The sequence below is a fragment of the Palaemon carinicauda genome, chromosome 18 (genome assembly GCF_036898095.1).
Source record: "Palaemon carinicauda isolate YSFRI2023 chromosome 18, ASM3689809v2, whole genome shotgun sequence".
NCBI classification, from domain to species: Eukaryota; Metazoa; Arthropoda; class Malacostraca; order Decapoda; family Palaemonidae; genus Palaemon; species Palaemon carinicauda.
Window position 1 is genome coordinate 67,379,362 of NC_090742.1, and position 15,000 is coordinate 67,394,361.

The window sequence follows — 15,000 nt, forward strand, 5'->3', positions numbered from 1 at the left end:
TAAAATCAGAGACGACAAAAATTTATCCACAGTGCATAAACCCTTAAATAATTTTGGAATTGAAAGACCAACAATACTGAATTATTTTTTCCATTATCTACGTTTCTCTCTGCTGTTAAATTTGAATATATTATGATTCCTATAGGCCTACACCTATAGCAAAATTAACAATTTTATAAGCTAAATAAGGGAAAACTAATAGCATAAAATTACGTTAAGATAATCCAAGAAATATTTGAATAATTAAATTAAAATATGGAGAATAGATTATTAACGTGACCACTGAGGTATTTGAAACCAAACTGTGGTGTTTTGCTCACATTTCAAGCACAAAACTGGTAACTTTACAAGTTAATAACTTAGTGTTAACTTTTAATTCAAAACACAATTCATAAATACGTCTAAGAGAGAGAGAGGAGAGAGAGAGAGAGAGAGAGAGAGAGAGAGAGTAACAATAAACCTGCAAACATATAAAAGTAATAGGCAGATTAACTTTAAACTAGCTTAGTATAAAAGTTGAGAGAGAGAGAGAGAGAGAGAGAGAGAGAGAGAGAGAGATAGAGAGAGAGAGAGAGAGAGAGAGAGAGAGAATAAAAATAAACCTGCAAACATATAAAAGTAATAGACAGATTAACTTTAAACTAGCTTAGTATAAAAGTTGAGAGAGAGAGAGAGAGAGAGAGAGAGAGAGAGAGAGAATAAAAATAAACCTGCAAACATATAAAAGTAAGACAGATTAACTTTAAACTAGCCTAGTATAAAAGTTGAGAGAGAGAGAGAGAGAGAGAGAGAGAGAGAGAGAAATAACAATAAACCTGCAAACATATAAAAGTAATAGGCAGATTAACTTTAAACTAGCTTAGTATAAAAGTTGAGAGAGAGAGAGAGAGAGAGAGAGAGAGAGAGAGAAATAACAATAAACCTGCAAACATATAAAAGTAATAGGCAGATTAACTTTAAACTAGCTTAGTATAAAAGTTGAGAGAGAGAGAGAGAGAGAGAGAGAGAGAGAGAGAGAGAGAGAGAACTTACTCAGGTTCCTCGAATTCTGGTGGCAGAACATCTCTCTTGACGATGTTGTCAATGGTAGAGTTGTCAGGAGCCATCCTACATTTCACTAAGTTGACAGCAGTCCTGTGGTCTGAAGTCACAGCGACCCTGTGGTAATACACTGTCTCTCCCTGCAAAGAACGAAAGCTCAGTGGAAAATATTTTTGAAAAATTGTAAGAAAAAAAAATCGTGTATATTTCTTTTTTATTTGGATTTTTTGTTTATGTTTGTATTTTTATTTTATTTTAATCTAGACTAGTATTTTTATACTTGCAATTAATTGATTTTGAATATGAAAGGAAAATTCAATAAAGAAATTTATCTTTGAGGAAGGAAAAAGAAATTCGAGTCTATAATTTTTAATTTCGACTAGTTTTTATACTTGTAATGAATTGAATTTGAATATGAAAAGAAAGCTCAATAAGGAAAATTAGCCTTTGAAAAATATAAATATAATCGTGAATATATATTCTTTAAATACGGTACCTTTTTTTTTTTAGCAATGATTTGATTTTCAATATATGAACGGAATGTTCAATAAAGAAAATATAAATTTTCCTTGTTATTAAAAAAGAATTCATGTCAAATCGAAGAAGTAATATTTCAAAATATCAGTTGAATTGAATACAGATACCGGTAAATTACAATTTCGGCTTTTCTGACAAAATTTGTTAAATTTTTTTTTCCAAAAAAGGCAGTGGCATCAATAAAATGAATATAACTACAGCATTTTCCCAAAGCGTTGGCAAAACTTTTTAATCAAGCAAAAAATTGATTTGTATATATAGAAAACTAGATACAATAAAGATAATTCATAATCAGAACAGTCCAGTAAATACTTGACACATCCAGAGTTCTCTTGCTTGAGGGGACACTCGGGCACATTATTCTATCTAATTTCTCTTCCTCTTGTTTTGTTAAAGTTTATATAGTTAATATAGGAGTTATTTATTTTAATGCTAATCTTCTTAAAATATCTAATTTTTAATTTTTTCCTTTCCTCACTAGGCTATTTTCCCTGTTGGAGCCCCTGGGCTCACTAGGCTATTTTCCCTGTTGGAGCACCTGGGCTTATATTTCCAACGAGGGTTGTAGCTTAGCAAGTAATAATAATAATAATAATAATAATAATAAAATGAAATGGGAACTTTCATCAAGACCGTTTCATAAGAATGTGTGTATTTCTTGAGCTCCAATTTTTGTGCGATTACCAACTCGATTCTGTAAACAAATCATACATGGTTGTAGCAGTACTCATGAATTCACCAAGAAATAAAATAGCTTACGCAATTAGTATTTCCCGGTATTCAAATACTTAAGGACCCATCACATGCTAAGATGGATGATGTTACAAATATACGCATTTTCCAATAAGAATAGCACAATTGGAGTGAATACTCTTTGATTAAAAGACACAAATTAACGCTCTTCAAGTTTAGCATGATTATGCAATCATAGAATTGATAAATTTCCATTTAACGCCACTGCATGACGTCATCATCATCTCCTCCTACGCCTATTGATGCAAAGGGCCTCGGTTAGGTTTCGCCAGTCGTCTCTATCTTGAGCTTTAAAATCAGTACTTCTCCAGTCATCCTCTCCTACTTCACGCTTCATAGTCCTCAGCCATGTAGGCCTGGGTCTTCCAGCTCTTCTAGCTCCTTACCTAGTAAGAATTTCGAAATTATACTCTCTCTCCTTACTTACCGTCAATTTATTCTTGACCCTGGTTGTGCCACAAACGAGTTCGTTGTCCAGAGGGAGCCTCAGCACGTACTGGGTACCGAGGAAGGAAGCCTCGCAGCCTGGTAGCTCGCCCCATTTCTCAAGGGCCACGCCTTCGACGCCTTCTGCGTCTACGCGGATGACCATTTCACTGCCCGAGCATTCTACGGCATAGTGAACTGCAAAAGAGACAAAGTTGTTATGTTAATATTCCGATAGATATGGTAAATGGAATGGAGAGGGTCCATAACTTTATGTTTAACCCCCAGAAGGACTTATATGCTAAAAATCAATAATAAAAAAAAAATCATGAAACCAATTTAAATAAATATTATGTAAGAGATGTTAAAGGAAATAGAGAGGTTCCATAAACTTTATTTTCAACCTATCGGAGGAATTATATGCTAAAAATCAATAAAAAAAAAAAAACAATTTAAATAAATATAGCACAAGAGATAATAATACGGTAAGGTATGTCAGAAAGTAGGAGGCCTGAAGTAGACTTCCAGACTTATCAACCAGCAGAGACGAGAGAAAAAAAAAAATCTTTTTATGTTAAAGGAGTAAAATATGAGACCTACAACAAATCGTTACATTTCCTTCTGTAAGATTCTCACGACATATTTGGGTGCCTTAGCGGACGAGAGCTATGTTCACGTTAAAAGTAAGTCAAAGCGCACCAAGACACAGGCCGGCCATGTGTTAAGTTTCTACTAGTACACATATTTTAACACTTCAGAGAATAGTTATCACGCAATCTGTACGCGTTGGTGAACTTCAGTAACAGATGTGGACAGTAAAATGCGCTCGGTGCCAAAAAAGTACGCATATTTGAAGGGGAAAAAAAAAAAAGTTATCACGCAATTAATTTGCACTACTGCTCTCGAATAGCATATGTGGTTAATAGAAAAGACTTCTCGTTTCCATTTGATATTTATTGATTCTCATAACTGTTCAAATCTCGACAGCTGTAGCAGAGAAGGCCCACCCAAAAAGTTTAAAGGTTTAAAGGCTGCTCATGAATGGCAGAGGCAAGGGACAGTGCCATTGCCATATAAAGCAGGCAATGCCCTAGAGATTGACCATATAATATACATATGATCAGCACCCAAGTCCCCTCTCCACCCAAGCTAGGACCAAGAAGGGCAAGGCAATGGCTGCTGATGACTTAGCAGATAGATCTATAGGCTCCCCCAAACCTCCAAACCTTAGCTCACAAGGATGGTGAGGTGGGAGCTCCCAAAGGAACTAACGAGTTTAAGCGGGATTCGAACCCAAGTGTAGCGGTCACCAGGTACGGACGCTACCACCAGGCCACCACAACCCCAAAGTGAATATAAGTAACTAGGGTATAAAATATCGACTCAATTCCAACATTGAAGGAATCTTGACAAAATTACCAATACGTAAAGTAGAAAAAAAATGTTGTATTATCAATAAAAACTCCGCTTTCATAAGCATATAGTTTATATTGGTAATACAATTTTCTTTTCTATGTTACATATTGGTAATTTTGAACTATTCCTAAGATGTAATTAATGTAACATCTATTTTATTGTTCACAAATGCTACGTACATAATAGAAAATAATGTTTTCCTAAAAGGAAACTATACTGCCTTGGTGACTTTTCCTAACACAATGCTAAGTCTCTATTCGACCTTTGACATTTAAGTATGTTCTTGACCTTACTTTGTCCATCAGCTTTACTCCTGAAGTATGCATACCAAGTATCAAGTCTCTCTTATATAGTTCAAAAGTTATGGCTCAGGGGAAAATCCTATTTCACCATAGGCCCCATTTTCATAATTGCAAAGATAGCTATTTTCCCTCTTGGAGCCCTTGGGCTTAGAGAAACCTGCTTTTCCAATTGGGATTGCAGCTTGGCAAGTATTAATAATATTCAAAAGGTAAAAAAAGGGACCTGAATGCAATATGGATTGTCTTTTCAACTTTATTGTGGATCATAATTCATTTAATAAGATCTTATCATGATTTAAGATAAGAATTATATAATGATCGTTAACTAAATTCGTTGGCATCAATGACCATTGCTGTTACGATGCCAGATAACATCTAATAATCAATCAATTACATAGGCCTATTTAAGAATTCATTGTCCTTGATTTTACCGTATAGAATGTTGAATATTCATTATACATATATTATACATTAGAAGTTTAACATTTAATTACCAAACCAAAGCAAGAATTTCACTGGAGACGGAATGAAACGTATTTTATGTTTTAATGTCATCTGAATGCTGATTTTTTCATTGTTATAATCTAAGTGCTTCTCTAAGTTATGTTTAAATTTAAAAGCCGAATGGTGATTAAGATGATACACAAGAATCCATAAGAACATATTTTATAATATTTCACAATAATAAAATCAAAATTGCATTTATCATTTTACTGTGACCATTACAAATATTAAGATAATATGACAATTATTCTACTTCAAAGAAATGTTTATAATGGACAGCAGTTCAAAATCTACAGCAAAGCAAACTTGAGAGAGAGAGAGAGAGAGAGAGAGAGAGAGAGAGAGAGAGTGTGTGTATGTGTGTTACAAGGATTTTGGATGCTTCAAAGACATTTTTTGTTCATCCGCGGAGACTCCATTTTCTCTAGTTTTTTTAGGAGAGAGAGAGAGAGAGAGAGAGAGAGAGAGAGAGAGAGTAGCCACTATCGTGAGAACATAGCACTTGCAAAAATTTGGCGGCTGACCAGATAACGTAAATTTGCAACGGTTGTTTGGCATTGCATATCTTGTAAGTCACTATGTTAAGACAACGGATGCTGATGGATAAGACACAGTTATCTCTTTGGATGCTGATTGTTTTAAAGTTAAACGTCACATGCTGGGTCTCATTAGATTTCCATCACCCAAAAATAATGAGATGCCATGGTGAGGGGTAGATGGAGATGGTGTAGGCAAGCTCTTCGTACTCCCCAAAAGAGATTGGTTCACCAAACTATCAATGGGATCCACAAGGCACTAGAAGAGTTGGAAGACCCAGACCCACATGGCTGAGGAATATGAAGCGTGAAGTAGCAGGAGATGAATGGAGAATTCATTTAAAAGCTCAAGATGTAAATGACTGGCGAAATCTAACTGAGACCCTTTGGGTCAATAGGCGTAGGAAGAGATGATGATATCATATATATATATATAAATATATATATATATATATATATATATGTATGTGTATATATATATATATATATATAAATATATATATATATATATATATATAGTATACATATATATATATATATATATATTTGTGTGTGTGTGCTCAAAAGTTACAAAAGAAAAGTAATAACTCCTTTAGCATAAAGTGGTATCAAAATCAATATAATCACAACATTAATCATACTAAAACCAGTACCATCTCTCTCTCTCTCTCTCTCTCTCTCTCTCTCTCTCTCTCTCTCTCTAAACCGATCACCGTTATGCGATTTGCAAACGGCCACCTTGAAAAAAAATACGGCAATTCGCTGAGTCGAAAACCGAAAAAAGGCCCTTTCCCTACCTGACCTCCTTAACGGGTACACAGTCATTTTTGTTTGCTCCAACCACTTTTGCAGAAGAAGAAGAAGAAGAACAACAACAAAGAAGAACAAAGAGTAAATAAATGGAAAGATGAAGAACAACAACAAAGAAGAAGAAAAAAGAACGAAAATAATAAAAAAAGACTAAGAATGCGAACAACAACAACAACAGAAAAGAAAAAAAGGAGAACAATGAGTAAATAAATGGAAAGATGAAGAACAACAACAACGAAGAAGAAAAAAGAACGAAAATGATAAAAAAAGACTAAGAATGCGAACAACAACAACAACAACAACAGAAAAGAAAAAAAGGAGAACAATGAGTAAATAAATGGGAAGATGAAGAACAACAACAACAACGAAGAAGAAGAAAGAACGAAAATAATACATAAATGACTAGAAGAAGAAGAGGAAGAAGAAGAAGAACAACAACAACAACAATGCAGAAGCAAGAAGAACAAAGAGTAAGTAAATGGAAAATAGAAGAACAACAACAACAATAACAACAACAACAAAGAAGAAGAAGAAGAAGAACAAGGAGTAAATAAATGGAAAGAAGACGAACAACAACAACGAAGAGGAAAGAACGAAAATATTAAATAAATGACTAGAACAACAACAACAACAACAACAACATCTAAGAAGAAGGAGCAGAACAACAATAGCTAAACTAGAAGACTAAGAAGAACGAAAAAGTAAATAATTGGTTAAAAGAAGAAGAAGAAGAAGAAGAAGAAGACCGAAAAAAGTAAATATTTCTCAGAGCAGTGATGGAGGGCGTGAATATGTTTGGACGCTAAAAGAATAGCCAGCTCGCCGTTATTCTACTTATTTTAATGTTGTTAGTCTTCTTAAAATACTTCATTTTTCTTTGTTTCCTTTCCTCACTGGGCTATTTTCCCTGTTGGAGTCCCTAGGCTTATAGCATTCTGCTTTTCCAACTAGGGTTGTAGCTTAGCAAGTAATAATAATAATAATAATAATAATAATAATAATAATAATATTATATATATACATATATATATATATATATATATGTATATATATATATATATATATTGAACACACAGTATATATATATATATATATACATATATATATATATATATATATATGTATATGTATATATACATATAGATAGATAGATAGATAGATAAAAGTATACTATATAAGCTACAAAAGAAACACACACACACACACACACACATATATATATATATATATATATGCAGAACCTGTATGAAATTAAAAATTCACACCCTTATAGTACTGTACGATAGTGTTTTTAATGTCAAATCATGACGTCATTACAATATATCCCATAGCTCTTTCAAATGACAGAGGGGGGGAGGGGTGTAGAAAGGGGGGGGTTCTGACTTTCAAGTTACCTGGCGTCAAATGAGAGGAATTAAAGAGAAATAAAGAGGCGTTCCTGTGAGACGGAAAGAGAGCGAGAAGCATTTGGGTGTAGTTAAAGAGAAAATGCTATGATCAAAAGAATATTTTGATGAGCAGAGATACCGAAAAGGAAGTAGTCACTGACAGGGATACAATGGAATATTTTCTTCTTTTATCAAAATAAGACGGCTACGCTAAACCCTCAACACTCACACCTCACCCTCTCTCACTTGTAACCACCTCTCTCTCTCTTTACTCTTACTACCATATATTGACTCTCCCCGTATTACTCATATATGCTCTTTCATAATCGAAACAAATTATTAAATGCCATCAACTACATTTTTACGGGAATATTTGCTTGAATAGTGTGCATGAGAGAGAGAGAGAGAGAGAGAGAGAGAGAGAGAGAGAAATACTTTGGGTAATTGAACGATGACCTTACCAGACAAATTTTCCGTATTTACTATATATTTATTGCTATAATATTAACACGGACTCAAAATGATCTAATTAAGCAGTGAGGTGTCTGTTCTAGCCATTAATCAAACACACAGTAATGAAATATTCTATGAAGCTTATATACAATAAAAATGTATTCTATCTATTGTACCAGTTAGTCCTCACATGTTGTTATACAATTAAAAAAAAAAAAAAAACAGACATGCAACCTGAATTTCAATTCAATGGTCATATTTATAATATGGAGATCTATTATTATTATTATTATTATTATTATTATTATTATTATTATTATTATTATTATTATTATTATTATTTGCTTAGCTACAACCCCATTTCGAAAAGCAAGATGCTATAAGGCCAGGGGCTCCAACAGGGAAAATAGCGCAGTGAGGAAAGGAAACAAGAAAAAATAAAATATTTCAAGAACAGTAACAACAATAAAATAAATATTTCCTATATAAACTATAAAAAAAACTTTAACAAATCAAGAGGAAGAAAAATAAGATAAAATAGAGTACCCTCAAGCTAGAGAACTCTAACTCATGACAATGGGAGACCATGGTACACAGGCTATGGCACTACCCAAGACTAGCAATATTCTCAATTTTATGCAATTAATTAGAGTCATTGTAGCCCGAGTAAATAATAGACTTTCTATCACTATTTCCGAAAAGCCATCAAAAACCGAGATTGATTGACTGAAATTCTCTGGCGTCACGATCAGAAACTAAGATATTAAATAAATTTCAGCATATGACATCACCAGAATATGATATTAGTCCCTCTTTCGTCTCATTAATGAAAACGTTTGTCGGTGTTTACTTTCTCCTATTTTTAAAACTCATCATCAAAGTAGTAGAATGCGACTAAAGTTCAATTAGCCTTAAATGAATTTGGCTTCTTTCGCAGCCCACGCGATCAGTTGGGAGATGAGCGTGTCCGTCTGCTTCCATCCTCCCTTGGAAAACTTACTACCCTTTGAGCGAGAGAGAGAGAGAGAGAGAGAGAGAGAGAGAGAGAGGGGTTGTTTGCAACTGACTTCAGCGGGTTCCAAACTTTCAACTACAATAGAGAAATAGAATTTTTCCGAACTTTCATTATTATTATTATTATTATAGGTAATAGGTTCGCCAGGGCACCAGCCACCCATTGAGATACTAACACTGGAGAGTTATGGGGTCGTTTGACTGGCCAGACAGTAGTACAGTGGATCCTTCTCTCTGGTTACGGTTAATTTTCCCTTTACATATTTTCTTCTGTCCTCATACACATGACAACACTGAGATTACCAACTAAACCATTCTTACCACACTGTAATTGTTCAATGGATACTTTCCTCTTTGTAAGGGTAGAAGAGACCTTTAGCTATGGTAAGCAGCTCTTCTAGGACACTCCAAAATCAAACCTTTGTTCTCTTATCTTGGATAGTGCCATAGCCTCTGTATTATGGTCTTCCACTGTCTTGGGTTAGAGTTCTCTTGCTTGAAGGTACACTCGGGCACACTTTTCTATTTAGTTTCTCTTCCGCTTGTTTTGTTAAATTTTTTATAGATATTTATTTTAATGTTGCTCTTCTTAAAATATTTTCCTTATTTCCTTTCCTCACTGGGCTATTTTCCCTGTTGGAGCCACTGGGCTTATAACATTCTACTTTTCCAAGTAGGGTTGTAGCTTAGCAAGTAATAATAATAATAATAATAATAATAATAATAATAATAATAATATTATTATTATTATTATTATTATTATTTTTATTATCATTATCATTGGAAAAAATAGGATGCTACAAGTCCAAGGGCCCCGACAAGAGAAATAGCCCAGTGAGGAAAGGAAATTAATAAACTTCAAGAAAAGTAATGAATAACTAAAGTAAAACATTTTAACAACAGTAACATAATGAAAATAGATCTTTCATATATAAACTATAAAAAGAAACTTATGTCAGCCTGTTCAACATAAAAAAAAAAAAAAAAAAAAAAAAACATTCGCCGCAAGTTGGTACTTTTGAAGTTACACCTATTTAACTACCTGATAAGGAAGATCATTCCACAACTTGGTCACAGCTGGAATAAAACTTCTAGAATACTGTGTAGTATTGAGCCTCGTGATGGAGAGGGCCTGACTATTAGAATTAACTGCATACCTAGTATTACGAACAGGGTGGTACTGTCCGGGAAGATCTGAATGTAAAGGATGGTCAGAATTATTAAAAATCTTATGCAATATGCATAACGAACTAACTGAACGACGGTGCCAGAGATTAATATCTAGATCAGGAAAAATAAATCTAATAAACCTTAAGTTCCTGTCCAGCAAATTAAGATGAGAATCAGCAGCTGAAGACCAGACAGGAGAATAATACTCGAAACAAGGTAGAATGAAAGAATTAAACAACTTTAGAATAGATCGATCATCGAAAATCTTAAAAGACTTTCTCAATAAGGCAATTTTTCGTGCAATTGAAGATGAAACAGACCTAATACGTTTCTCAAAAGTAAAGTTGTTGTCGAGAATCACAACTAAAACTATAAAAGCCATACAGAGTTAAAGAAATATTATCATTGCTGAGATTCGGATGTTTGAGGGCCACTGTCCTCGACCTACTTACAATTATACTTTGTGTTTTGTTAGGGTTCAACTTCATGTCCAATAATTTGCACCATACTCGTACACTAATTTTAGCTAAATTTTAGATTTCTATTGGGGGATTCAGCAACCCCAGATCTACATTCAGGAGATGGAACTGATTACAAAAAGAGTAGCATCATCTGCATATGCAACGAGCTTGTTTTCTAGGCCAAACCACATGTCACGTGTATATAGTATGAAAAGTAATGGGCCAAGAACTCTGCCCTGGGGAACATCAGATATCAAATTTCTATACTCACTATGGTACCCATCAACAATAACTCTGCGATCTATTACTTGAAAATTCAATAACGAAACCATTAAATATGATAATTTATTCTTTCATCATGAATGAGAATTACATGAAAATTAAGGCTAAATGACATTTGGTTGACTGCATAACCCCTTTGCTTTAAGCAAAAATACACCCATTATATTTTCAGGGAAATATATTAACCATTATATTTATTTCATACGAATCAGCAGCTCCGGGAAATTCACAGGATTTAATCATGAAAATTATCATATAAATAGAAGACAATATTTTTGAATTTGTATTAATGTACTCGGGTATAACATACATACATACGAACATATTCGTGTCAGTATACTGTACATCAGATATTTTACGATCTGAGAACTACATTCGCACAAGTTTAAGAAACGACATGTCAATGATTATTACTTAACATAACAGTTACACGCACCACAGGAATCCACCAAAAACCACATGAGATCAAATAATACGAAAAATAATCAAGGGATAGAAGATTCGGGACTGGAACCAGCAGGCGGAAACCTCTCCGGAGGTAAACAGGTGCGCTTCATTATAGGCGCAAACTGACGGCGTAACACCTCGTAGTCTACGATCTATTTAACGGAATCTTAATGAGAAAAGTGTTGGTTTATTATTATTATTATTATTAGCTAAGCTACAACCCTAGTTGGAAAAGCAGGATGCCATTAGCCCAAGGGCTACAACATGGAAAAATAGCCCAGTGAGGAAAGGAAATAAGGAAATAGGCAAACTGCAAGAGAAGTAAGAAACAAAATAAAATATTTTAAGAACAGTAACAACATTAAAATAAATCTTTCATAAATAAATTATAAAAACTTGAAAAACAAGAAGAGAAATTAGATAAAATAGTGTGCCCGGATGTACCCTCAAGCTAGAGAATTCAACTTATAGTAGAATAATCTACAGCAGGACCTACTGAGATTTAAGGCCTTTTTGCAATAGGATCTCTTAAGGGTAGGACCCCGCTTATGATGCAGGTCGTATCTGCGAAGGTACTGTGGGTTGAGAGGTCTAATATGGACCTTTGAACTCTATCCTATTAAGGAACAGTGGAAGAGGTGCATTGCTTACAAAGACAAGTACAGAATAAGGAATAGGGGATCAGATATATAAAAAAACCACTCCGTTAACAAAATTGATATCACTCAGAGCAATCCTCTCTCTCTCTCTCTCTCTCTCTCTCTCTCTCTCTCTCGAGTTAGTTTGCCCCTTTTATTGTCCCATTCAAATTAGTTCTCTCTCTCTCTCTCTCTCTCTCTCTCTCTCTCTCTCTCTCAAGTTAGTTTGCCCCTTTTTCGCTCACTCAAATTAATCTCTCTCTCTCTCTCTCTCTCTCTCTCTCTCTCAAGTTAGTTTGCCCCTTTTTCGCTCACTCAAATTAATATCTCTCTCTCTCTCTCTCTCTCTCTCTCTCTCTCTCTCTCTCTCACGAAAAACAGTAATAATATCAATACAAACCAACTCAGATTGTACACATATCAAATACCTCTTTCATTATTCAGAGTCGTAAAAACCTCTAAATGTTATGGCAAGAATAGCTTTCAGCCTCATTGAAAATAGACAAAAGAACCCATATATTTAAAACGCACACGACAAAAATGAAGAGGCTTACTGAGAGAGAGAGAGAGAGAGAGAGAGAGAAAGAGAGAGAGAGAGAGAGGTTCTAATGTTAGGTATATATATATATATATATATATGTATATATATATATATATATATACAACGCACACGACAAATTTGAAGATGCACTAAATGACTTACTCTGAGAGAGAGAGAGAGAGAGAGAGAGAGAGAGAGGTTCTAAAGGGTTAGGTTCTGGGAATGAATAAATATATATATATATATATATATATTACATATATATATATATATACATATATATATATATATATATATATACATATATCCCTTTCTGAGTGGGGATACCTTAACGTGGTGAAAGGGTTTGTTGATCGCTATGATGAGAAAAACTGTACTAGTAAGGGCCATCCACACTAGGTTGGTTTGCTGTGGGCGATCAAACCAAATTCACCGACCATCACCAATCCGCAGCGGTCTGTGTAGTGATGAAAGTGACCAAACCCTAGAAATAACTAAATGATGTCTGGCGTATTTGTCCTGCAGTGGACAGAATAGATTGTATTTGCGGTTGTTGTATATACATATTGTATATACATACACTAGTGTACACGACCCGTAAAAATGGCGGCTAAATCTTTAAATAGATATGTAAACACAGATTCAGCCCTTCCCACCCCTCTCCCTTTCATAACTACAACCTCTCTCACCAGGGTATGACTACTTCCTCTACTCCCTATCCGAGAGGCAGGGAGAGACTGAGTAATTATACGTCTGACAATGCCACTGAGCGTGACAATATATAATATATATATATATATATGTATTTATACATACATATATATACATATACATATACACACACACACACATATATATATATATATATATATACATATAATCAGCCAGACACTTGCTCTTTATTATATAGGGGAGATACATTATATACAGAATTAGAGAGAGAGAGAGAGAGAGGAGAGAGAGAGAGAGATTTGATTTGGTGCCATGGGAACCCGGAAGCTGCAGCGGCCGGAATGTCTCAGTTAGTGTCCACAAGGCCGTTTATTCCGCAACAATTATTTACCCAAACCTCAATTTCCCCCTGAGGCGTTGAAGTCACCAAGAAGCGGTGAATGTCTTTATACTTTCCTACAAAACGTCTCTGACTTTTTTTTTTATTAGCTCTATCGATGTCGTTTTAAAATTAAGAGCTACTATGTTTTTGTGATTATTATTATTATTATTATTATTATTATTATTATTATTATTATTATTATTATTAGCTAAGCTACAACCCTAGTTCGAAAGGCAGGGTGCTATAAGCCCAGGGGCTCGCAACTGTGATAAATAGCCCAGCGAGGAAAAAAATAAATAAACTACAAGGAAAATAATGATCAATTGAAATAAAAATATTTTAAAAACAGTTTACAATATCAAAATAAATCTCTCCTATACAAAGTATAAATACTTAAAAACAAACAGAGAAAGATAAATAAGATAGAATACTATACTCAAGTGTACCCTCAAGCAAGAGAACTCTAATTATAGTTAAAATCAGTTCATATAGTATATACACGAAACTCACATTCCCTTCTGTCTGTTCTACATTGTATGGTACAGAGATTTTTGACAGATGGACAAAGCTCTTTTTCAAGCTGGGAACCTCCAAGTTAATTTGAAATTCGACCAAATATAACTGAAATAAGTTGTGGTGGCCGATGCGGTAACATCCCTGACTGATGATCACCAGACTGGAGTTCGAGAGCTTCTCAAACTCGTTAGTCTCTTTAATCACTGCAACCTCACCATCCTTGTGAGCTAAGAATGGAGGGTTTGGGGGAGCCTTTAGGTCTATCTGCTGAGTCGGCAGCAACCATTGCCTGGCCCTCCTTGGTCCTAGCGTGGGTGGAAAGGGGGCTTGGGTGCACATCATAGGTACATATATGGTCAGTCTCATGGGCATTATCTTGCTCAAAAGGGCAATGGCGGACGGCCCCTTAAACCTTTAAATGATGTATATATAAAGAAAAAAAAAACGTGTTCGAAATCATACTCACAGATGTATTCTGGCAGGACAGAATTTTCGTAAGCAAACAGATTTAACAGCATTAGTTCAATGCGTTCAGTACTCTGTTCAAAACTTCATTGAACTATGTATAGAGGATTTTAATTATACGAACATCAAGTTACCTGCCTCATGTGAGGCAATACGTCGAAACTAGACCATTCGCAAAATCGATATTATTCTCTCTCTCTCTCTCTCTCTCTCTCTCTCTCTCTCTCTCCAATAAATTCGATAAAA

General features: G+C 34.5%; 1 protein-coding gene across 1 annotated transcript in view; it reads right to left on the minus strand.

The window, feature by feature from the left end:
- The window catches only part of qsm (Zona pelucida superfamily protein qsm), an 80,720-nt gene that overhangs the window by 17,436 nt on the left and 48,284 nt on the right, over positions 1–15,000 (minus strand). The window contains 3 exon segments of the mRNA XM_068392488.1: positions 276–302; positions 1,033–1,181; positions 2,759–2,955. Of these exon segments, the coding sequence (XP_068248589.1) occupies positions 276–302; positions 1,033–1,181; positions 2,759–2,955 (373 nt within the window).